The sequence below is a fragment of the Triturus cristatus genome, chromosome 10 (assembly GCF_964204655.1).
Source record: "Triturus cristatus chromosome 10, aTriCri1.1, whole genome shotgun sequence".
Classification (NCBI taxonomy): Eukaryota; Metazoa; Chordata; class Amphibia; order Caudata; family Salamandridae; genus Triturus; species Triturus cristatus.
Genome location: NC_140593.1, coordinates 860,259,126 through 860,283,804, shown reverse-complemented (window position 1 = coordinate 860,283,804; position 24,679 = coordinate 860,259,126). Strand labels below are relative to the sequence as shown.

Here is a 24,679-nt window from a genome sequence, read left to right as displayed (position 1 = left end):
CGTAAGCCTGAGGAACTAACTGAACCCCGCTAATTGCTATATTTTACTACCAAACAAGCAGTCACAGGCGCAATTATCTTTCAAGCACTAGGGCCGTGACAACCTTGTCAACCAGTGGCAGATAGTAAGTAATTGGCCATTTGCAGACCAATCCTGGAGATTCTAAATAGAACCTGAGTGGTGGCTCCTAAAGCTTGCCCTCCATTGCCGTTGGTGAAGACGTTCCACCCAAAAGATCTTATTTATTCTCAGCACTGCAACCCAGTGGCTTATTGCAAAGGTAAACCCCAAGACAGATACCAACACCTGCTGTAGATTGGACATTTCTGCTCATGATCTGGCCTAAGTAATGGCTTGACGCCACTGGGGGTTCCAGCTGGGGTCTTATTCATTGTCTTAACAACACCTACATTCCAGAGTCACTTTAATGATATTTTGGGCTTCCAGTAACTTTAATTTAAATTTGAAACAGACAAATCAAATTTTAAACTATTTAATCTATCTTTTATTTACCCCTTGCTTGTACTTTCCCAAGTCGATCTCCATTTTATGCTTTTCAATTCTGAATGGGTTTTAGAAATGTGTTTAGCATTTTGTATATAGTCTTGCCTGATCCCTCAGTGCATCATCTTTTAATTAAACTTCCACTGAATTTTGAGTTTATTACTGGCTCAGCAACCCTTGAAAGTGTAAGTCTTCCAAAACTGTCAAGTGCAACCAATGAGAGCCAAGAAAAACCCTAAATGGCCTTTGGTTTTTCAACAATTTAAATCACTGGGTAGAGGGGGCAACACAAGTTTGGCTAAAATATGTATCAAAGTCTTTGCCCAGCCTCCACCTACTATGAGGAAGGGAGGAGGGTGATCACGGTTGGACTGCTGACCTTTGGGTATTACTATAAATGTCTTTGGCCAACTGTGCCAGTTACTGTTTATGCATCGTTTGGGAAGTGGTTTGCTGTGCTATACCACATACATGATGTGGATTTTACTCAGTGAAACACACACAGTCCTTACCTTCTTTGCATGGCTTCTAATTGGCCTTTGTCATTGTTTTCACATTTCATCAGATTTTGACACAATTGTAAGTGCGATCTTGGCTCATCCTCCCCGCATTACTAAATTTCATGTTCTACATTGAGGTTTTATTTAGTAAGATGGAGTAAAAGAGTGTCACACTTCCATTTTTTTTTTACAACATTTGGAAATATGCTACATTTCCAGCAGTTTGTGGCTGTCTTGTGTAGTAGAACCAGTTTGGCATTGTTCTTTTCAAGTGTCCTTCTCAGGATCCCTCCCTTTGTGTAGAGTGATGCTTCTCATAGCAGTGAGCACTGGGGTTGGCTCCAGGCAGGAAACCCTACAAGATGAGCACAATGATGTGTGAGATCTCTGCACTTGGCAGTCATTAACTGTGCTGTATCAGCAATTAGAGACAGACAAAGGGCAGGCCTGACCTAGAACTATAGAAACTGCAATCCCAGCTGTCACCCTTACCATCTACCACATAGGAGAGTGAAGGACGAATTAATCAGTAACCCCTTGCTAACAAAATGTATGGAATTACTAAAAGTAACCCCGTCTGCATCCTCCTCCCTTCTTTATGTAGGTCCCCCCCTTCCAGCAGGCAATACACTTCCACTAGCTGTGAAGCTATCATCATCCCACCTTGTGCTTTAGCATTACCAATGTTATAATGAATGTGGAAAATGATGAAGGCCTACTTACGTCAATGCAAGCAACAGCAGAAAGACGTGTACAGAAGTGCATGTTAAAGAATAAATACAGGCCTAAGCTGCCTACGATAGCAGAATATAATAAAGGCACAAATGGAGTCAGGGCCTTGGGGAGAGGGAATTAGACATGCGCTTTAGTGGAATAGAGAAATATAATTAGACACAGCAGAAATGGAAAGTCACAGACCCGTGTTGTAAGAACACATCTCTGAGAAAACATGTAGATAAAGCAACACAGAGGCACAGGATAAGTGGGAGGTTAGGCCTTTCAGAGCAGTAGACGTGCCGGGATTAGAGCATTGCTAGGCTTCAAAGGACGAGACAAGCAGGGCCGGACTGGGAACCATAACCGGCCCTGGCAAAGTGCTCGGCCGGCCCCCCGGGGCTTGGGGGTACCGCCGAGCTCTTTGCGAGGGCCGGTTTTCGGCCGATTTTCCTGTAACAAAAACGGCCCGCAGGGGCCCAAAACCGGCCCCCACCTGTGCGGCGCACCGGGGGATTGCCCGGTGCCCGCTACGGCCAGTCCGGCTATGGAGACAAGCCAAGGACAGCGGTGGTGCAAAGGTGGCGTGAATATGTAACAATAACATGTGCATGAGTCTCCTTCCATTAACGTGTGGTTAGATGGTTTTGCAGAAAGTATTACATTTTGATCTTAAAAGATAATGTTGTGCATGAGCAAACGTTTATATAATATGCAAATGTATGGCATATTTGCGGGTATAAAGGTATTAAAAAAAACGGTCCGCCACATTGTAAGTTGAAGTTCAGATTCCAGTTCCACGGAGCTGACTGACCTTCCACGCTCATTTTATAAACTCTATACAAAGTGCCATTTTATAAACTCTATACACAGTGCCAGCAGAAGTCATTTTGTATTTTCTTTCCTCTGGCAATACCAGTGGCATCCAAAATGGATGTTGCTTCACTTTTAGAATTAATAATGTGAACCAAACTTTAAGGGTGAACATCAAAAGATATCGGCTCCACCATCTTCAGTATCTCCTTTTCAATGTTTGTATTACTTATCCCATGTACTCTCTCACGTTGCTATGATTATGAAGTCACTGCCGCCTTTGAGTGCAGTCTCAATGTCTTAATATGTCCCTATATATAAGTCCAGCTGTTACTTCAGATCCAGCCCTTTAGCTGATCAGCTGTTCTTGTTGAATTGGAGACCAGCCTTGAGGGGATTGACTCTTCACCTAAATCTAGCGCTTATCAAAAGTACCTAATATGCCATTATCTCACATTCAAATAGCATTGTTCTCTCTAAAGTTTTGCATCAAACATTTGCATGTAATCTCACAAAAGTAGCCTCTCTATACCCATGAAAATTGACCTTGATTTAAAACGTCCAATTTGTCCCTATCCTTTTTTCTTTCAAGTGAACAACCAATTACTTTCCATTCTCTACATGCTTCCTCTCTCTGAGCACAGTCTACTTCAAGACACATGCATGTTCAGTTTAATCCTTTTTGTGGGATTTCTGTAAATGACTCACATCTCATCTCAAAGATTATAACCGCTTATTTAAAAGTCAATAACCACCAATCACCTTTGGTAAAAAACACTAACCTTGGGTTCTGGAGCAGCATGGTGCCAGGCATACAGCATGTCGATGCCTCACCGGGGTAGTGATGCTAAATAAAAGCAATTACAATAGAATACAATATTTAACCCTCCTGAGCCACACTAATACTAATGTCGTAACACTCAGCTGTCTGGCAGTCAATTGTAATTCAGACAGACTGCATAATAATTTCCATATAATGATTGATGCTCTCACACAAGCCAAAATTGCTTTGGGTCGTGCCTATCACCCTGCACTGCACCACTCCACAGCAATAAACCACCCATCACCAACTGAACAAGCATAGAATAACTGAAGAGATCTGCCACATGCCACTGGTCAACAGAGGGATTTAATTTGGTCACCACTGCAGGTCCAAACAAGTTACATGCCATGACAGTTTCTTGACATCTCCCAAGGACAATGAGATATGGGCTGTGATTACCAGTGTCTATCCCAGTATATCTCCCCACTATATCTTCCTCCAGCCTATGCCTGCTCAGGACCATAAACGGTAACAAAAATATCTCAGAATGGACATCTCAGTGCAGTAACCATCATAAGAAATATCATAAAGGGACCAGAAGAACTATTCAAAGCTATCCAAAGATGCCAGGAACCAGAAAACCAGAAACTGTATGACTCTTTCATCCATTGCACAATAACTGCAATTCGGGGTTATCACACACGACCAGGAAACACTTTCCACATACGATTAAAAACAAAGTCAACACACTTCCAACCACATACCCTACACGGTGTAGTATGCTACCCACATAGGCAAGCACTTCATTGCCCTATATAGGGGTAGTAAAAGGTATATAAATATTGCAACACAATACAACACAAACACAGTGAAATGCCTGGAGTCCACAGTATGCCTGAGTCCCCTTGTAGTGTCTAGTGAGCTTACATGCACACACAAATTATTCCAGCAACATATAATCAAAGGGGTGGAACACAAAGGCCCGAGGGAGGGAGGTGGAAAACCAATGAGGTGGGAGACAAGGCTTAGCTATCAAAAATACAGCAGGTGTAGAGGTCCAAAGGTTTTAGGGGCCCACTGCATTTCAATTTTCACTATATGTTATCTCCTAACTGGGGGCAGGTGATCTATTTTCCTTGTTTGTATTAGGGCCAATGTCACTCTTCCTAAGTGGAGATATATGTGGTGTTAACTATAATAAATCTATAGTTGTCTAGATATACTTATCTTCATGATATGGTCGTAGTCAATGTTTTGGCCATGATATTTTGACAGGGCAGTACTTTTGTCCTCGATATTCTGGCATACAACTATTTAGGATAGCTTACATGACTAGACCAGAATGAGCGGCTACAATTCTATAGGAGGGGAGGAGGTAGCCCCAGAATTTCTTTAGGGGCGAGTTTTACATAGCGTGAACTAGACCCAAAGGTATCAAATCACTTTACATGCACACCAGTTGCGTTACAGATGGACACTCATTTGTGTTAGGCACAGGGAGATTAAATGATTTGCCCAGAATCACAGGATGTTGAGCGTCCTTGCCAAGACTTGAACCTGGTTCCGCAGCTCCGAGAACCACTGCCCTAGCCGTTAGGCCACATCCTCTCCCCATGTTAGACTGGCTGCACACCTCTTAGAGCTGAAGTCCTGTTTGAGGGAAGATCTACAATTTAAAGAATGCAAAGTACTTCTGGGTAGAAAAGTCAGATTTGGATGAAGGTGTAACATGTGACATGGAGCTGTGTGGCACTATATTTACCTACAAACACTTGTGTAAGGTATTGAATATGGGAGTTGCAAAATGTCCCCAAATTTATATTCAAATTCTAATTGTCTACACTTGCATGCATTTCAAGGATATTCTAGAGCAATTGAGGGAATTGCTGGGATATTTGCCAAAAATATTGTTTTCCATTGTTCATCCCAAGGAAAATAATCACCTTGTTGTGGCTAGTGGGACTTCTAATTTCACTAATAAAATAAGTATGACGTTATTTCGAGTTACAGGTATTCTTTTTTTAGATTCAAACATAAGGACATTTTGAGTAAACATTTATGTTTGAGGGAGATGAGGTGTGATCCAAACATAAAAGCACAGTGCAGGGGCACACAAAGAGTCGGTGCTTTATGCATTCAAAGATTTATTTATATGTTGCACCAATATGTGTTGAAGTCTTTGCCGCAAGTGGGGATCATCTTGGTGAATTTAGTCCTCTTTTTTTGGTGATGGTAGTCACTAACTTAGTCCAGGTTTCTTTTTACTAGTTTTCAGATATATTTACATGCATCTTCATCTAATAGTCACATACTCACTGATTTAGGGCCTTGTTTAGAGTTTGGATAACCCATCCACCATTTTACAAGTACATTATAGCCTTTGGCACTTGTAATACGGAGGATGGGATATTCAAGGCATTTATGATGGTGTTTGCCAGCGGCCAAAATCTAAGTAAGGCCATTAGTAGCCATGATGGTCTTTACAAGCACATTATAGCCTTTGGCACGTGTAATACGGCGGACGGGATATCCGCGGCATTTATGATGGTGTATGCCCTCCGCCAAACTCTAAGTAAGGCCATTAGTAGCCATAATGGTCTTGAAAAATTACTCAATTATTCAGGACAATCCCATACTCGTGTTTCACTCTCATTTGATCCTTCAGGAGGAATATAACCACAACGGTAATTTGGGAGCAAATATTGTTAAAGTGCAGTGGTGAAGAAAGTGCAGTGTGTAACCTCAATTGGGGAACTTATGTGCCTACTTGGTCCTTCGCTGCAGGCATATGAACTTCATTAAGTTAGAACAATGAACAGAATGCTTGGTCACAGGTAATCATGGACATGACATATCAAAACAATTGACTGCTCAACGTCAGCCGCCTCTCAGGCATAGCACTCTAGACTCAACACCTCACAAACAACAAAGTACCTTAGAACCAAAGCGTCACAGTGAGAAGGCCACTGCTCGTTCTGTCTTACACATCGGATATGCTTTCAGATTAAAGCTGCACATTATTAGCTACGCTCTGTTGTCTCTAAAACCTGCTAAGCTCTAGACCGTTAATCGGGTTGCATCATGATCTATGCACTGATGTTCTTGAACTAGTCCTGTTCTGTACTCTATGTCTCGACCTGCTTCTCTGTCGCAAGAAACTCAACTGTCCATAGACCTGCGTGACATAGCGTTTCACATGCAGACACTGAGGCTCTGATTGGGCAAACAGATGGCTATTGATAGGCTACAACCATCACCCCAACCCAAGATTCACCACACAAGCATCCAATCATAATACAAGCAACAGAGTTTACCACAAGGACCCAACCCTGTCATAATCAGTACACCCACAACACAGTCCCTTCCCAAGTACACCTATTAATTACCTTTCTGAAACAGAGCATGCGTGTAAACATCTGGAAAGAGTCTGGTGGAGGAACTATAGTCCCTTGGACAAATCCATCTACAACCAAGCACTAAAAGAACATTATAGGAAAGTTCGAGAGGAAAAACAATCTTTCTTCTCCACTAAAATTGACCAGGTGGCCAACAAAAGCAGAGAATTTTTTAATATTGTAAAACGTTTCTCGTCTCCTTCATCTATTAGTCGCCCTTTCGTTCCCACGAGTGACTGGGCCAAGCGTATGGCCTGCTTCTTCCATGAAAGAATCTTACGCATCCAGGACTCTTTCGCTAGTCAGCCGTCATGGCACGAGGAAGCTAGTGATCTACCCCCAGACGCTTGCTGTAACATGGATTTCCATCTCTCGCAATTCCCTGGGATTGCCCTTGAGTAATCCCTCACACTCATGAAAAGTCTTAAGTCAGGCTCACCCTCCGATCCTTGTCCAGCAAAATTACTGTCTTCCATAGAAGAAGTGATCAACCCTGTAGTTAAGCCAATTTTAACCACCGCATTGCGGGAGGGGCATTTGTCACAAACATGGAAACATGCCAAAATCCTCCCTCTTTTAAAGAAACCCACGGCAGATCCCGAGGTCATCAGTAATTACATGCCTATCTCCCTGCTGCCCTTTTTCTCCAAGGTCTTGGAGAAATATGTAAATGAAGTTACCACGAAATATGCGGAGGCAAATCATCTCCTGCACCCGAGCAAATCCGGCTTTAGAGCCAACTTCAGCACAGAAACTGCATTGTTAGAAGTTGTTGAGACAATAAAAGCCACGTTGGATAGAGGAGGTAACGCGGTCTTGGTGTTGTTAGACCTCTCCGCTGCCTTCGATTACGTTCCCCACAAGAGACTTCTGCAAAGGCTTGGGGAGGGCGGGATCGGAGGCACGGTATTGAATTGGTTTACGTCCTTTTTAAGTAACCGCTCACAAACAATCTGGTCACCACCTTTCACTGCAGAAATCTCCCCCTGAAAGTCGGGGTTCCGCAGGGCTCTATTTTGAGCCCTACATTATTTAATTTGCATATGGCCCCCCTTGCCCTTCTCGCACAGAAGCACGGCGCTAAAATAGTGTTGTACGCGGATGACACTAAACTGCTGTTCACGTGCGAGAAGGGTATTGAATTCAACAGGACTAGGATAAACAACTGCCTCTCGGAGGTCTTTTCTTGGTTCAGTCAAAACCAATTGAAGTGTAACTCTGATAAATCAGAAATTATTTTTTTCGCCTCTCGCCCATATGAAGCATGGCACACCTGGTGGCTGCAGGACATGTCCCCCCTCGTCTGCTGTTACTATCATGAAAAACCTGGGAGTTAAATTGGATGCCGCCCTTTTTATGAAGGCGCAAGTCCAATCAGTGGCTGCGACCTGTTTTGGGACGCTGAAAATGCTGAAGAATTTTCTCCCCCTACTTCCAGTCTTCCACAGGAAAACAGTTGTCCAGGCCCTCATGGTGTCGAGACTGGACTCAACTCCATGTATTTGGGACTACCGGAGTTCTTACTCAGCCGACTACAGATGATTCAAAACATGGCGGCCAGACCCATCTTTTTGACTAGACCTAGGACTCGTACGTTTCATCTTTTGTCCTCATTTCATTGGCTTCTGGTGCGGAAAAGAATTCATTTTAAAGCTCTAGTCCTGGTTTTCAAAGCTTTCCATAAGATTGATGCCCCCTACCTAAGGGAAAGATTTCAGCCTTATACACCGCAGCGCACCTTGAGGTCCTCTACCCAGCGCCTGATCTCGACTCCAAAGGTCCGGCTTTCCCGGGTCGGGGGAAGATCCTTTCAAGCAGTAGCATCTCGATTATGGAATAGCCTCCCTCTCCCTCTGAGACAGATACCAGACCTCCTGACTTTTAGGCGGAATCTGAAAACATGGCTTTTCCAGCTCTAGGCCTATCCGATTCTTTGGCGAGGGCGGGTCTCTGTTTGATGTTATGTGGTCTTTTTTCTTAGCGCTGGGACACTCTTGGGAGTAGCCGCGCGCTCTATAAATACCAAATAACATAACATAACATGCTAGCAAGCACCTGACCCGGGGAAACGACGAGGGGTCTGCTAGGAAGACAAGGAACCATGAGAGGTTGAGGCACATCATGAACCTCTGTAATCCTCTGGGTCCAAACTCTGCTTGAAATACTCCAGTTGACATGAGTAAACTTCACCAGGTCCGTCTGGCAATGGTTCTGGAAGAAGAGCCTTGGGTCAGACATCACTAGACTCGAATCCAAGATCCGAACTCTGCCCAGACATAAATCTGTGCACTAAGTGACCCTCGTGGACAAGGTCGTTGTATCTGCGGTTAGAACAGGAATACTTCCTCATGGAGTGTTTATTAAAAGTTGAATAATGTTCCTATATTAATCGATATGTCATAGTAGCTCGATTTATAGCTTAAACAATAATTTGTTATTAGATGTTTCCCTCCCCCCTCTTTTTAGTTTTATAAGAATATGACTATTTTCTTTTCTATTGAAATGAATATGAAAATATGATATTGTACGTATTGTATTAGATATTTTAGATTATTAATATTCTTTTTTGTATGTCTATATTTCTTGTTCATTATGAAATTTCAATAAAATATTTTGAACACAGGAAAAAAAAAAGTTGAATAATGTTGATCATGTGTCAGGTGCCTGTTTATGTAACGAATATGGTGTTGAATCAAAACTTGCTTATGTTCCACCTGTTAGAAACAGTGTTCTTTCTACCGGAGTGCAAGGGAATGCTGGCTTTCTCTGTTGTCCCGTTATCGCCGGACCACAATCAACATCTGGATGAATAAAACACTAACCAGCCTCTGGCAGGCTCCCCCGCTTCCTTCGGGGGCTGGGATGGGATGTTAAAGTATACATCTGTAGTGCTCAAAGTTTTAAACTGTTGCTCTTTTATGGTTTTAAAAAAAATCTAAATTATACTATGCAACAATGTTACCAATATGATGTATATTGATTTGGGGGAGGGGTGCATCCGAAATAAAATATGTGTTGCTTATCATGAGAATTCCGAGGCTTACATCTGCCCAACATGGCACAAAGCAAAACAGAGTCAGAACACTGGCAACTCAAGTTTACTTTCCCCTCGCCACACTGACATGCATCTTACTTAGACCCAGTCAGATAAAGTTATCTGAAACACATACCACGCGCTCCCAGGATCGCATCATCGCAATGCCCCTGCATAGAGGCCTGCCTTGAGAAAACAATCTAGACAGACTGGGCCATACAAAACGGGCCAGCCATGGAAATGAGAAGCAAAACACAAAGTACGTTGGCACACCCATCCAAACACATAATACTGCAAGGATCTTTATCTCCATTAAACTCCTTTAACTTTCACATTACTGTCCCGTTAAACAAAACAAACCATTACTAAATTAGATTTTATCAAATATCTACTACTCAGACGTAGCAAACCAAAACACGTAGATGAAAATCTGTCAAGTGTATGAAGAGGGTTCCTGCACAAAGAAAGTGTGCTATACCCACTAATAGTCTATTTTTAGAGTTTCCCTTCTCATTCTGGGCATTGAAGTCTCTAAACATTTTTCTTACATCTTGTACCCATGTTTGTTCAGGTGCATATACCACCCTGCTGCCTGACATCAGACTCACTGATCGAGGAGATGGCCGATCAATGTGAAAAGCAGAGCAAAACCTGGCATGGAGTTGCATTTGAAGGCTGGGACAACTGGAGAGAGTCAGTCGTATGACACTCTGACTGAATGTGCGAGTGACCCTCGACCAGTCCTCTTGAGTTGTCGAAGGAACAGCTTTTTAGAAATGCCAGGATTTCCCACCAGGCTGCGCTAGTGTGGTAGCATCACTGAGTTGAATCAACCAAGGACATGTCTTTGGGGTGGCAGAGGTGTGTCTGCTCTACAGTGTGAGCGGTATGGATCACCTGCCGCAACAGCAGACTATCAGGCTTAGTGCCGCTACTTGGCTACAACCCACTGGACTGTCTACTATTGACAAACAAGAGAGGGAGGTCTACAGAGTCCTCATCCTTGTTTTATTTTCCAAGAATTCTTTCGAAGTTTGAGCACATAAAATAGGTCTGGCACTTCCAGGAAGTAGAGAATGAAGGGATAGTGATCAGAAAATGGAATCACGGTCAACATACCTCTGCAACCCATCACGTATACCGACATGGCTGACTATCGAATATGTATTGTTAATTTCGGATACGTCTCCTGTAGAGTACTTTGTCAATTGCCTGGTTCACTGTGAGAAATCCAGAAATGGCCACGGTCTTGCCCCTGTGTTGTTTCTTTTCTCCAGACTAAAAAAGTCTGGAGGAAATGGAATACCCTTCTTGGCATGGAAAGTCAAGAAACGATTTGATTGCCCAAGAGAGGGTACCAACACAGCAGTTGCCAAGGGGTGGGCCTGGGTGTTCCTTGGTGGACCTCAATTATACCTTTTTACTCATTGAGTACTGGAATAATTGACATTGGTTAGGAACCAAAATCCCTGTTTTTGCCCTGTTAGCGTAATGCATAACTTTGGTGGCAGCCTTCATCGTTGCATCTGCTCTAATATTCTTCCCATGATCTCACTTGGATGAACTGAGAATTGCAGTTGGCACTAGTTTATATCCCTTTATTTAAGATTATATTATTCCTGAACCTTTATTATGCACTTCATATATGCAAATTACTTTAGAAAGATTTGAATTCATATTTGTTTAACTGCGACCAACCCCAAGCGGGCAGCCACCACTTGCGGACAGACAACCGCCCATACACTGACAATCATCCATAGACACAGGAGCCAGGTGCCCAATGGGAAAAAAAGCCTGCTTGGCCAATCAGATCGCTGTATTGTTTGAAGTTGTGTGCCTGCAGTACTCCTGAGACCTACAAACCCAACTGTCCAGATATTTATATTTTTTTTACCTTCATTTCTCAAAAACTACAAAACGTATTTGCACCAAATCACAAAAAGCACTCTTTCTGGGCTCTAGCTTTCTGTCATATTTGATATTATTCTGTTCACCCATCTTTGCTTTGAAGCTGTTGACAAATTCCTATGGAAATCATTTTCGCATGCAATTTCAATAGGAAATATCTCACTGGAAAAACCAAAGGTTACAGGGACGTTATAGTTAGGCTCAGATTTCACATGAACCAAACCATATAAATTCAGCAGTTATAGGTACCTGAGCTAACTATAACTTAAGCCTGTGCAATGCACTGCTTATGACCTCACATATTACATCACTCATGACATGGTCAGTGACATCACTGATGACCTCATCCAGTGAGTGTACGTGTTTCGTAAACATTTCTGAGACTTAAAGGTAGATGCTAATCTACTCCATAAGCTAAATTACTATTCTTTCTGTGATACCATTTCTAACATACGTAATCTCAGTGGCTGTGTGACTGTCTGCATTAGTGTGTGAGTGGGTGTCTGAGTGGCTGTATGGGTGTGTGAGTGGCTGTATGGATTGGTCAGTGGGTGTGTTAGTGGCTGTATAGGCCTGTCATTGGGTATGTGAGTGCCTGTATAAGTCTGTGAATGGGTTTGTGAGTAGTTGTATGGGTGTGTGCGTAGGTGTCTGAGTAGCTGTGTGGGTGTGTGATTGGTTTTATTGATGTCTGAGTGGATGCGAGTGGCTGTATTGATGAGTAAGTGGGTGTGTGAGTGGATGTGTGAGTGGCTGTATTGGTGAGTAAGTGGGTGTGAGAGCCTGTATGGGTACAAGTGGATGTGTGAATGGCTATATGGGTGGTGAGTGGGTATGTGAGTGGTTGTATGGGTGACTGAAAAGATACAACAAGAAAGAAACCACTCATCACAGTCACTACAGATCAGATCACGCTCCAATAGATCAACAATGCATTCACCTCCATTAAGGATTTCATTTTCTTTTCAAAGTGATATACAAGAGGAAACACACTTGGTTTGCCTTTGCGAAGTCCAAGAAGTAGGGAAAGTTAGTGCTTTATTGAAGTGGAGCTTCAACTGGGCACCCACTGAAGGTAAATGTTTATTAAATGAGCACCAGGGACAGAATTGAACCACATTTTTTTCAAGAAGAGTCCACAGAGTTCCTGAAAATGTCTACCCAACTGGGGGAGTGGGGCCAGCATGCCCCCCCTTCCCGGGCCAGTTTCTTCCCAGGGGACCACATCCCCCGGGGCCAGGCCTCTGGGTGACCCGCAGTCAACCCAGGGAACCCAGTGTGCAACGTTGGGGACCGGGGGGAGCCTTACTGCCAAGCAGTCCTTAACCACTCCCCGCCTCCAGCGGGAGCTGGCATTGCTGCCACCAAGCGAAAGCACACTGGGATCTCTTGAGGCTGGGCACCTCAGGAGTTAGGGTGCCAGCCCTCGGGGTGGCAGTCCCCAGGGTCATTGATTGCTCCAGGAGGGGGGCACGCTGCCCCCTCCTTTCAATGTGGAGGGTCTACCCCAGGGAGATGGTGGTATCCGGGGTAGAATATGGCCTGTGAGGGGGCGGCATGTTAACCCCAACCATTTATTTTGCAAATCTGGTCCTGGGGTGGTGGTGGTCTGCGCGCCCTACAGGGCAAAGGAGGGGGGGCTGTGTGGCTCCACCTCCAATATATCAACAAGGCCCGGGAAGGTAGAGGTCCCCAGGCCAATATTGGTCCTGGGGAAGGGGGTTGCACGCATTCTACTCCGCATATTATTTATAATAATAAGCCCCGAGGACTTGGCCCACCCAGGGGCTCAACTAGAAACAAGTGTTCAGTTTTTCAGTAAATTCACAAATCGATCGTGAAATAACAGCAACATTTGTAAGAAATGCTTTTTTGCCCTGGTGGGGTCCCTGGGCCTGGAGGACCCCAGCACAAGGGATAGATGGTCAGGGTGTTCCTACCCTGCCACATTGGAACTCGGCTGAGACCAGCCCCAAAATGGCTGCAAACACTTTCTGGTTGAAGTGTTGGCAGTCAGTCAGATCTCTGCATGAGATCTTAAGGATTCACGGATGGTTCACGTCTCTAGATATACAAATTTGTTTTTTCTTTAATAGCTACTGAATGCATTTACACCAAAGATCCTTTTGGACCTTGCCCTTTTTGCAGGGTTATCCCCAATCTTTTTGCTTTGTTCCTTCTAATTTTTCTGCCCTGTTTTTGTTGGCTTTAGGACTCTGGGCACTTTTCTACTGTGAATCAGTGCTAAAGTGCATATGCTGTCTGTGTATATTATATTGGAAATTGGTTTCTCCATGATTAGCTTATTTGATTTACTAGTAAGCCCCTAGTATAGTCCATCGGGTGTGCCCAGGCACTGTAAATCAGGTTCTACTAGTGGGCCTGCAGCACTGATTATGCCACCCACATAAGTAGCCCTGCAACCATGTCTCAGACCTGCCACTGCAGTGTCTGTGTGGGCAGTTTTATGCTGCCATGTCGACCTGGCAAGTGCACCCACTTGCCAGGCCTAAACCTTCCCTCTTATAACATGTAAGGCACCCCTAATGTAGACCCAAGTTAGCCCTATGGGCACGGTGCAGTGCATTTGAAAGGTAGGACATGTACTGGTGTGTTTTACATATCCTGATAGTAAAATACTGCTAATTTCATTTTTCACTATTGCAAGGCCTAGCTCTCCCATAGGTTATTATTGGAGCTGCCTTGTCAATTTTACAAGTCTAACTTCCAATTTGGAAGAGATAGAGATGTGGAGTTTGGGGTCCTTTAACTCACAATTTAAAAATACATCTTTTAGTGAAGTTGGTTTTTAAATTGCATGTTTAAAAATGCCACTTTTAGAAAGTGGATATTTTCTTGCCTTACCCTTCTGTACCTCTGCCTACCTCTGGAATCCATGTCTGAGGGAGAGTGACAGTTAGATTGTTTGTGCATTCGCTCTAGACAGTCACACAAAGGGAGCTGAGGTGTGTCCGGAATATCCTGATAGCCTATTACTAGGCTGATGGGTCTTCCTGAGCTAGAGTGGTGGGAGGAGTGGTGGGAGGAGTTGTCACTGACAATTGAATAGGACTGTGCCTGTCTTCACACAAAGCTGTCTCTGCCCCCTGTAGTGTGCCTGGAACCAGGTCAGGATAAGGCAGGGTCTTGTGCACAACAGTGACTTTGTTTTGAAGTTTGCCTTCTTCAGTATAATTACTGGAGCTGTGGCACCATAACTTCTGACCACTTCTGGACTAATACATTCTGTCACGAAGAAGAGCTGGATGCTGAAGTAGGGTAACTGCCACTCTGCTTGCTGCTTTGTTGTGCTGGGCTACTGCTTCTGTCTTGAGCAGTGAAAGGATTGGACTTTGGTTTCTATATCCTGCTTTCCAAGGTTCTCCAAAGGCTCCGAAGAATTGACGCAGTACCTGCAATGTGACTGTAAGATCGCCACAGCCTGAGGCCCTAGCACCATGTCACTGATGTCTGTGGTGCCCGCACCAACTCCGATGCAGGCCTTGCTGTGTGGCTGGAGAAATCGACACATCGCTTTCCCTGTTGCTGGAAAATTGATGCAGTGCTAGTTTTGCCACCACCGCATCGACCCAGCGCATCTGGATTTTCTATGCATCATCCCTGGATGCCAATATCTTCAACGGCATTGTCCAGCAGTAAGGAACCGAGGCTGCGTGTACGGATATCGATGCATAACCTCCCCTCCCAGTAAGGAACTGACACATCACCTCCCATACCGTGCAGTAAGGAACCAATGCATGACCTCCCCTGGCAGTAAGGACAGATCACCCTCCCTGAGATTAAGGAACCGATGCATCACTTCGCTTTTCCAGCGCCTCACCTCTCCTGTGTCTGTTTCCGTCTTTGATTTTGATGCATCCCAGGTACTTTGTGATAGAAGTAACCAGCCATATTTTCCTATGGACTGAACCATTTTGAACCTTTTAAAAGTAATATCTTTAATAGTGTGTGTTGGATTTTTGTTGTTTTGGTCTTGTTTCATTCAGGTAAAGATTGAGTTTTTCTTAACTGGTGTGATGTCCATTTGTAGTGTTTTCACTGTGTTACTGTGTGTGTTTTGTACAAATGCTTTACATGTTGCTTCTGAGGTTATCCTGACTGCTCGTACCAAGCTACCAAGGGAGTGAGCAGGGGTTATTTTAGCAGTGTGATACTCTTACTAGCACAAGAGTCCCTACTTGGACAGGGTGCAAACCACTGCCAACTTGAGACCCCCATTTCTAACAGGGCTCTTTCTGGAGCAAGAGCTAGCTTTCTTCCAAACTTGGTGTAATTCCATTCAGCAGTTTGGACTGTAATAGTGTTCAAAATCCCTATGAGAATTAACTCGAGAGACACACTTTTATTTCCCCCCCCCCCTCATTTTTCTCTGCCCCTGCTTGACGCATCACCCTGAAACTTCCCATGGACAATAAGACACAGCAAAACACTTTTTGGAAAATTTGGTAAAGATTCATCAAAGGGCACCAAAGTTATAAGCAACTCAAAGAATGCTTTTCCTATGGAAACTAGGTCCTAACTATAACTACCTACTGGAGACCAACAGTATATATATGAATCCCTGTGAAAAATGGATACATCATCATAATGACAGCACCAAAAAACTCTGTAGAGCTTTATAATAGTCAGGGCTACTGGGCTATGGTGACATGTAAAACCAATGTGTGTAACAAAGTTATCTATATCAGGCAGCAAACAAAATAAATAGTGGTGGGCAGTGACCCTCAACCGTGGATGGTCATCGAGCCAAGTGCAAAACCCAGTGGCAGGCACTGTAATAAGTCTCAATGCCTTTAGGCTCACATTCCAAAGCTCTCAATTGTGGCTCGTTAAAACATTTTATAATGGGCCGTGAATGAGAGCTTCCGAATTAAGTCTTTAGGCAATGTGTGTTTCTAACAGTGCCTGTCGAATTTTCAGTGGTTGGTGTTTAGCCTGAATATGACTCTCTGATATTATAGAAAGTAGCAGAACTCAATTCCATTATAACTAATGGTCGGAGCAAATACTGCTGGTAAGAATAATATACTACTATAAGCCTGCCAACATTATACAAAACGCATACAAGTTATTCTACTGCAGTGAGTCATAATCACTTCAAGGAATGACAATGTATTTTTACTGTCACCAGATTTAGGTGCTGTTTTCCACTACTATCACATGACTTCAACTATCCTTTGAAATACAAACCTTACGCTGGTCCAACAAAAAAGTAAAAATAAATGAAAAACGAACTTACCTTACCCACGCTTCCTCGCCTTCATTGTAGTCCGCGTGATCCTCGTGGAGCCTCAGCCAGCTCCTCTATCCAAATCCTGATGCTGCTTTCCTGCTGCAGATGAGCAGCATGAGAGCTGCGCCAGGATTGGCTGGAGCGGGCTGTGTCAATGTTTCAGCAGGCACTGGGGGCCTGGCCCTGCTCTCCACCCTGCTGTCTTAGACAGCTAGGTACAGAGGTTTACACTGCGCATGTCAGGCTGGCCATCACAGGGAAACCGGCCAAAGTGACATGTGCAGTGTAAACTGGTTGAGTGAGCACCATTACCCTGCTGCCAGTCAGCAGCAATGCCCTGCTCCAAACACTGCCCGGACTGGGAGCAGTGAAAAATAAAATGGTCATTCATTTTATTACCATCCTATTTTTCACTTTTGCTGCACTGGCAGCAGGGGGGTGATGCTCCTCCGCCCTAATGGGGGGGCAACCACTGAAAATAAAATTATGTGACATCTTTTCTAGTGGTGTCATTTGACATTTTTTGTGAAATATACAAATTATGTTGCAAATGTCAGACAGTCATAATATTTATTATTGTAGTTTTATAAAGCGCATAGCTACCCCTTGAGGTTTTTGATACTTAATCATGTAGTAAATGCTCTAGCCACATATTTACATCAATCCACTGACCCGTACCACTAGCCATAGTTTTAGCAACGATTTAATCAAGAAAGGTAATCAAAATGTAAATATTTTAAACGTGACCAATGCTGTTGTTAGCTGCGCCTTAAAGATTGCAGCTTTTACAAGCTAGCTACCTCAAAATGAACATCAAATATACAGAAAACAAAACGAATACCATGTTATACGGTCCAGTGTTACCATATCGGGGTTCAGGTGACATTCACCAACCATTCAACCATTAGCCTCTTGCTTTCCAATGTCAATAGAACTGCTTGAAGGCAGTATTGGAAGATGCTACCATGATGTTGAGAGAGGGTAGATTTTGTATCATAGGAGGCCCCTGGCCCGTTCTGGCCACACCTGAATTATGAGACCCTTGTCCTTGCCCTGCCAGCCTAATTTGTAGGCCGTATTAAATTGACCAGTGGGTCCTGTGTTGCTTTGAAGTTGCATCTTCTCATTAAACTGCCATTGTATTCTGCCTCCAATTCCATGTCTCATATGTCTATTTTCTTCAATTTTAGAGCAAGCATTTCTAGGCACCCCGGTTCAAATTAAGGTGCCCCTTTTGTCCCTGACTCACTCTCCTGTCAGTTCTGTGGTGGCTCCCGGGGCCCTAAGTACCGCCCCTAGCTTCCTTGACCCGTAATGAATCCTCCCTCCAACAATGTACCCTAGAGAAACAGAGAGATGCATGCACTGCTAATGCCTAGGTTTTCCTATAATATACCAGAGTGGTGTAAAGGAATCGAGGAAGAAGGAGCAGGAGAAGGAGAAGGGGAAGGGGAGGGAGAAGGGAGAAGGGGAAGGGGAAGGGAAAGGGGGAGGAGAAGGAAGACTGACTTTCCCTCCTATGGCTGTGAGTAAGACTCTGCACACTAGTTCTTCTTGACTGTAAAGGAACCTTGCATTTCTGCTGCTTGTTCTGTACCAGTTGCAACTGAAGTATGACTGTAATCCTGCTACCAATGCAGAAATACTTCACTAAGAAAGGAGTTTGTGGAGCTACTGCCTGCATTGTGGCCACTGTGTGTAGGAGGCGCTTGCTCTGCAGTGACAATGTGTAGATTCCACTGCTGCTGCCCCATTGGCCTGTGTTGTATGAGAGAGAAGCTTGGATTGGTAACGTTCGAAAGCTGCAGTCATACATCGAAGAGGTTTGCTTGCATTGCAGGAAAGGCTGGCTGTGAGTGTTATGTGAAGTAAGCGGGGATCAACGCTCCCCACACTGTATGTAATATACCAGAGGCGCAACTAGAGCCAAATTTCGGGGGGGGGGGGGGGGGGCTCAGAAAAAAATACGGGGGGGTCTGAATCTTTAAGCAATAGGCAGAGTGGAGCTGCAGGGGCTCTTAGAAGGCGTGAAACAACAGCGAGGCCTCATTAACATGCAAATGGTATTTTAAAGACCTGTGAAGAGCTCGGGTGCGGCTGTGTGTGCGCCCGGGAAGCTGTCTTATCCCGGGCGCCAAACACGAGGGGGGGGGGGGGGCTGAAGCCCTTTGAGTCTAATGGGTGTTGCGCGCCTGTAATATACATATATGAGGAAACCTCGTGGCGCTGCTGCTCAGGGTTCGCCTGGTGCATCTATTATTCAAAGGAAGCTTAAGATTGCTACCGCAAATGTGTTACCTACTTTGTGCATGAGGGAAGCTTGCATTGCTGCTCTCCACGCTACACCTACGGTCTTTGTGTGAGGGTATTAGCTGCGCTTCCGTGCTACACCGGGTCGGTAGGCGTGAGATGCATGCTCTGCTCCGGATGTACATGTTCTGTATCTGTGAAGGAACTGCCAACCCCTCGATTGTTCTGTGTGTTTTAGGCATGCATGGGTGTGCACTGCTCTTCACCAGGCGGCACCAGTTCTGTCTTAGTGACGTAAGCTGACAGGGATGCTGCGTGCTCTGCACACGCTCCAGATGTGCATGTAGCTCTATGGCTGCTGACTGTACTGCACCTGTTCTGTGGCGTGTGGGCGGCTGGTGTATGAGGGCGCCTCTTATGAGCGGGATAGAAGGATCCAACTTCAGACAGGGTACTGATAAGCCCTCCCCCCACTCCAGTATCTTTCCTTTCATCACTCCTTCCAGTTGCTTCCTGTTCTGGACACGTGTAGCACCGTGTCCCGCTCAGGCCTCGGGCATCCAAGGCAGTCTCTAGAACAGACCTGGGGTGTGCAAGCATCTGGCGTCTATCAGGGCCGTCTCCCACCACCTGAGGGATGAAGAGCTAGTAGTGCCTGGTGCCGAAGGCCTGTGTCGAGATCACCATCCCAGGAGACCACGGCGAGGCCTAAGGAGTTCTGCTGGCCGCCACCTGCCACTTCTGATTCCACCTGAGCTCACTCCAGGTAAGCCCACACAAACTGTGTTTTTGCTATCCACAACTGCATGTTTGGAAACACCAGAGAGGGTCAAGAGTCTCATTGGTCAACATCCTGCCAGAAGCAGGTCTACCATCACCCAATAACCTAGTCAAGGTTGAAGTGCCTCAGGGAAGCTTCCCATGAACAAAGTGCGCACCCCGCTTTACCTGGCCTGCTGATGACAGGGCCCACTGCAGTGGCTCTCAGGGTATAAAAGTCTTCATAATTGAGGCCCTGCTCTGAGAGAGGTCCATATGTAGTTTGATCCCTTCTCAAAGGTGGGAAGCGAATTGCAACAGGATTCTTGTTCCCGAATGTTTGATGTATTGAGGTCAGCATGCTGACATCATGGAGGCCTCCACCAATACTAGTTTGGTGTCCGTTGGGCTTAGTGGCTCCAGGACCAAAATGGTTGCCTCACAAAATGGTCACGTGCACCACAAAAGACTTCAGTTAACCCAAAATGTTGTGACACGGCTTCTATTCACCCTCCCTAAGTTCTGTCCAGTTAATAGCTTCATCCACAGGCTGCACTGGCTCCCGGTGGATAAGAGAATCCTTTTCAAGGCCCTATGCATTACTCATAAAATTCTCACCTGTCAGAGGCCTCCGATCCTATCCAATCCGCTCTGCCCACTTGTCCCCTCTCGAGCCCTGGCTTGGCTAAGCTTCATCTAGCCTACGTCCCTCGGGTTAGAAGAGCGAGAACAGGAGGGCGCTCTTTTGCACCAAAGCTCCCGCCCTCCGGAACGCTCTTCCTCTGTCATTAGGAGCATCCAGGATCACTGGGCCTTCAGAAGCCCTTGAAGACCTGGCTATTCTCTGTCTAACCTTCTGTTTCTCCACGGATCTTTTCTCAGAAATTAGCGCTGGGAAGTCCCATTTCTGGGGCAGCCATGTGCTTTACAAATACCTTAACATAACATAACATAACTTGTGCACGCCAGCAGGCTTAGCTTCCTGGGAAAGAATGCTCCTGTGTAGATGCGAGTCTGGGGACCTCCAGTTACATTGGAGACTATCACTGCGTGACGCTTAACTTTCTGCCCCAGAGGCCAGGGGTTAGACCTGAGCTTCCAGAACACATGATTTCCGAGCTGGACGCCCACAGCCTGCTCCTGTCTATGCAGATACCTCCCACCGAGGGTGACAAGCAGGAAGCAGTGCAACTCGTCGCTTTTTCAAAGGTAGCGGCACCTGCCTTGCGTCACTTTCCAGTAACTCTGAGCAGCCTCCCTGTGTTCACCCTGCCTGCTGTACTTGGTGTGTGAGTGGGTGAAGCGGGTGTGTTTATCTTCTTGCTTGAGGTCTCCTCGATGGAGTACCTCATTGCTTGCAGCTAGATCACATTGGCAATTTTCCACATGTTAAATTAAATGTCACGCACAGGGGCGTAGATATCAATGGTGCAGCCGGTGCAGTGGCACCGGGGCCCGCCCGGGCCCTAAGGGGGAAGCAGAACCCCAACGTTGGCTGTATTTTACGTCTCAATCAGTTGTGGCAGGATCGCTGAGCCATGGGCGAGTAGGATAGCCCCACTTTCTAACTGACAGCATCTGAGTGAGGGGGGGAATAATTCCCATGCCAATGAAGGAGACGGTGGCGTGTAAATGTACATGGGCAGAGAGGGGAGCCTGGACTCTGGCATCTCCCTAAACCCACGGCAGGCCGGCGATCTCTCCTGGTTGTTGCTTTCCTGACTGAAAGTAAAAACATACTACGCAGTGATAAAGTTGCGGACCTCATATGGGAAACATATCTGGAATGGCAAAGATAGATTAGATTGGATGATAACGGAGCTTCGTTCTCTGCCACAAAAGTGAATGTTTCTATGTATTTATTCATACCACCTCTGCCCGAAGCTGGAACAGCCAGGGGGAGTAAAGCTGTAAACCACGTGTGTGTTGTACATCAGGGAGATCCCGTGGCAGTGGGCAGAGTGGCCACGCACCAGTCGTCGGGATCTACGTTTCTATGGAAACGACCCACATCTCTATCAAATAAACAACAAACAGCACTGGAGATTAATCCCGGGTTAACCCCCTTCTGTGAGTGAGGCAGTCGCCCCCCTTCGCCATTGTACCCCTTTCCAAAACGGGCTGTGGTGATGTCGTGAACCCCTAGCCTCCAGGGGTCGAGGCGGGAAACATCAGCCATTACTCAGGTGACTGGACACAGTTCTGTTTGGTTTTGTGCTATGAAAGTGGCCATTGTTTGTATGACTGCCCTTGCTATGTTCATAACCACATCATTTGCATATTCCATTAACTTCTCATCCGTCCCTGACTCCCTGCCTGGGGGCTGCGTGCACCGCCTCCGGTATGCCGCAGCCCCCTTCACCCGTGACCCAGGGGTCGCGTCAGATAACGTGGGCGTCCGGGCTTCTGTGAGTGCCCGCTTCTCTGGCGGCGTCACTCCCTGGAATGAGCTATGTCAAGGAAGGTGTAGCGTGCTTTACTTTTGTAAATGGCGCCCACCCAGGTGTAATGCTTGTGCTATAATTACCCCTTCCCTCTCCCCCGGCCAACAAATATTGAATGACTAACCGTTGATTAAAATGCATTCTCTGTTTGGGAGTTGCCATGGCGACGAGAAAACCTCGGCCCGGATAGGGACAAGGGCCGTGATTACATCATTTATATATTCCAGCGCCGACTGTCGCTGTCTTATTTCACGGCGCTGTAAATATAAACGTTTAAACAAACAGCAACTTCGCAAATAGACTTGAAAGTGTATGAACTTGAAAAGTGCAATACTTTGATCCTTTCACATTAAATATAATGGCGCTTTTAACTTAAATATAGCTCTTAATGGTGATGCATAACCATTTCCAAGCGCTTGCAGTGTTGATAAACAAGGAAAGTAACGCGTGTCATCCGGGAGCAGAGAATATCGGTCAACTGAGTAAACCAGGATATAGCGCAGATTTTCAAGGCCTATGCACGGCAATGCTTACACTGGAACACATCTTCACCGCAGTGACTTAGGCCACTGTGCTATCTTACCATAATGAGATACGGCATTGGTGGCAAACAAGCAGGGGTGTAAAGCACTTACTTTGCCCTTCAAATTTCCGGATGATGGTGTCCAAGAAGGTATTCTGGGGGGCTACGTGACCACGACGCACGGGCATTCTTATGCCATCTGCGCTATTCAGAGGCCCGGGCGATGCTCACGGGAACCCCGCCAGGCTGCGCACACGCATGGTCCTCGGCTCGTCCTGAGCGCTACCCTTCCACCAGAGAAGTAAATTCCAGGCCGGGCAGCAGAGCACCCCTCGGCGTGTCTTCCAGGTGGGGCACAGATGGGTACTAGCTTGACGTACCCGACCAGGCAAGCCTTCTTCCAAATATCTCTAGGCAGTGACACACATCACATCCACTGAAGTTTGGGTCCCCTTGTAGAAAAGAGGTGAATGGGAATCACAGAAGAAGGGCTGAGTAATACCGCGGGCTAGCACAACCGCCCACATTTAAGAGATGGCCACACACGCGGTGAATGTTCTATCCGGGCATCATGTAAGTTTTCCCTGGGCAATTCCACTGAAGGTGCCTAGATGGACCAGGGGAGGAAGAGATGTGGCTTCTGTTTGAGGGACCCACCTTCAGCCTTCTCTAGTTGTTGCTGGTACCAACAACATAGCCCAACACCTGGAACTCCCATAAACTGCTGTGAGCCCGTGATCGGTCCCCTTGCTTCTGGTTGCTGTCACGCTCAGCCATTCTTATGTTGTTGTGCCTGTCTCTGACTAAGGACATCTAGATGTTCCAGTCACCTCGTCGGTGGTGCAGCAGAGGCTTCCAGAAGGAGCCGGCGTGTGGGCCGGTGGGGCTCGGAGCCCGCGTCGTGCCGGTGGCAGGCTCTCTTGACAGGGGTGGGCAGCACCTGCCGCTTGTCGGCTCCACACCTGCGGGATCCCGGCGCATGCGCCCTGGCCGTCCCTCACACCCCGGCCCTGGTGCGCTCTGCTCAGTGAGCGCCTTGTTCCCGGGAGTAATTCCCCTGATTGTGTATACGGAACCGCCGAGAAGGCACCCCGGCGCCTGCGATCATCCCTTAACCCGTTCAGGGGCGACCATAGATCAGAGGCTGCAGGCACTGCGGCTGTGGCTGGTGGTGCCGGAGCCCTCCCTCCACAGGCAGATGCAGAGGATGCTTCAATGTGCCTGGAGGCTCACCTGCGCCGGGCCAGGTGAGAGGACAAGGAGGCTGAACACTGACGAGGCCTGCGAAGGGTTAACTCTAGCATGCTCCGCCCACGCGGACCTCCTATCGGTTCTCCCCCCAGCATCCAGCCCTCGTTGAGTCAAAGAGGTGCTGGCGCCTCCGGGAGACGGTCATCGCAGGCGCCCCCTCCCTCCTCGCCCCCACCACCACTGTGCGCGGTGTCTGAACATTCAAGGACCAGTGGAGGTTTCCACGGAAACAGACTCCAGCTGGAAAGGGGAGCCCCGCGGCCATCAAAGGAGTGGTGTGGACGAGGAAGGTGGGCGATGCGAGGTACCGTGGAAACCGCCCCGAGGTAGCCCACAGCCATCACTCCCCCGTTGTCCCCGTCCGTAGCGAGGTGAAGGCGGGGGGCGGCGGAGGGTGGTGATAGTAGTGAACGCACATGAGGTTGGTCGGAATGGAGCGGTGGGGCATTCGGGGAGGTTACATAGCATATTTGTATGTAGCGTTCGGTGCTTCCGACTTGAGATTTCGTAGGGAAGCCTACAGTAGGCACCGCTAGCCTATTACCGAGCTCATTATCGGTATTGGTA

The 24,679-nt window shown here is 46.3% G+C and overlaps 1 protein-coding gene across 1 annotated transcript in view; it reads right to left on the bottom strand.

Moving 5' to 3' along the window:
* Positions 1-24,094, bottom strand: part of KCNH2 (potassium voltage-gated channel subfamily H member 2) — a 1,592,201-nt gene extending 1,568,107 nt beyond the window's left edge. Inside the window, exon 1 of the mRNA XM_085628486.1 lies at positions 22,974-24,094. Within this exon, the coding sequence (XP_085484612.1) occupies positions 22,974-23,049 (76 nt within the window). The 5' untranslated portion in view covers positions 23,050-24,094. The remainder of the gene's footprint in view (positions 1-22,973) is intronic.
* Positions 24,095-24,679: the final 585 nt, after the last annotated feature.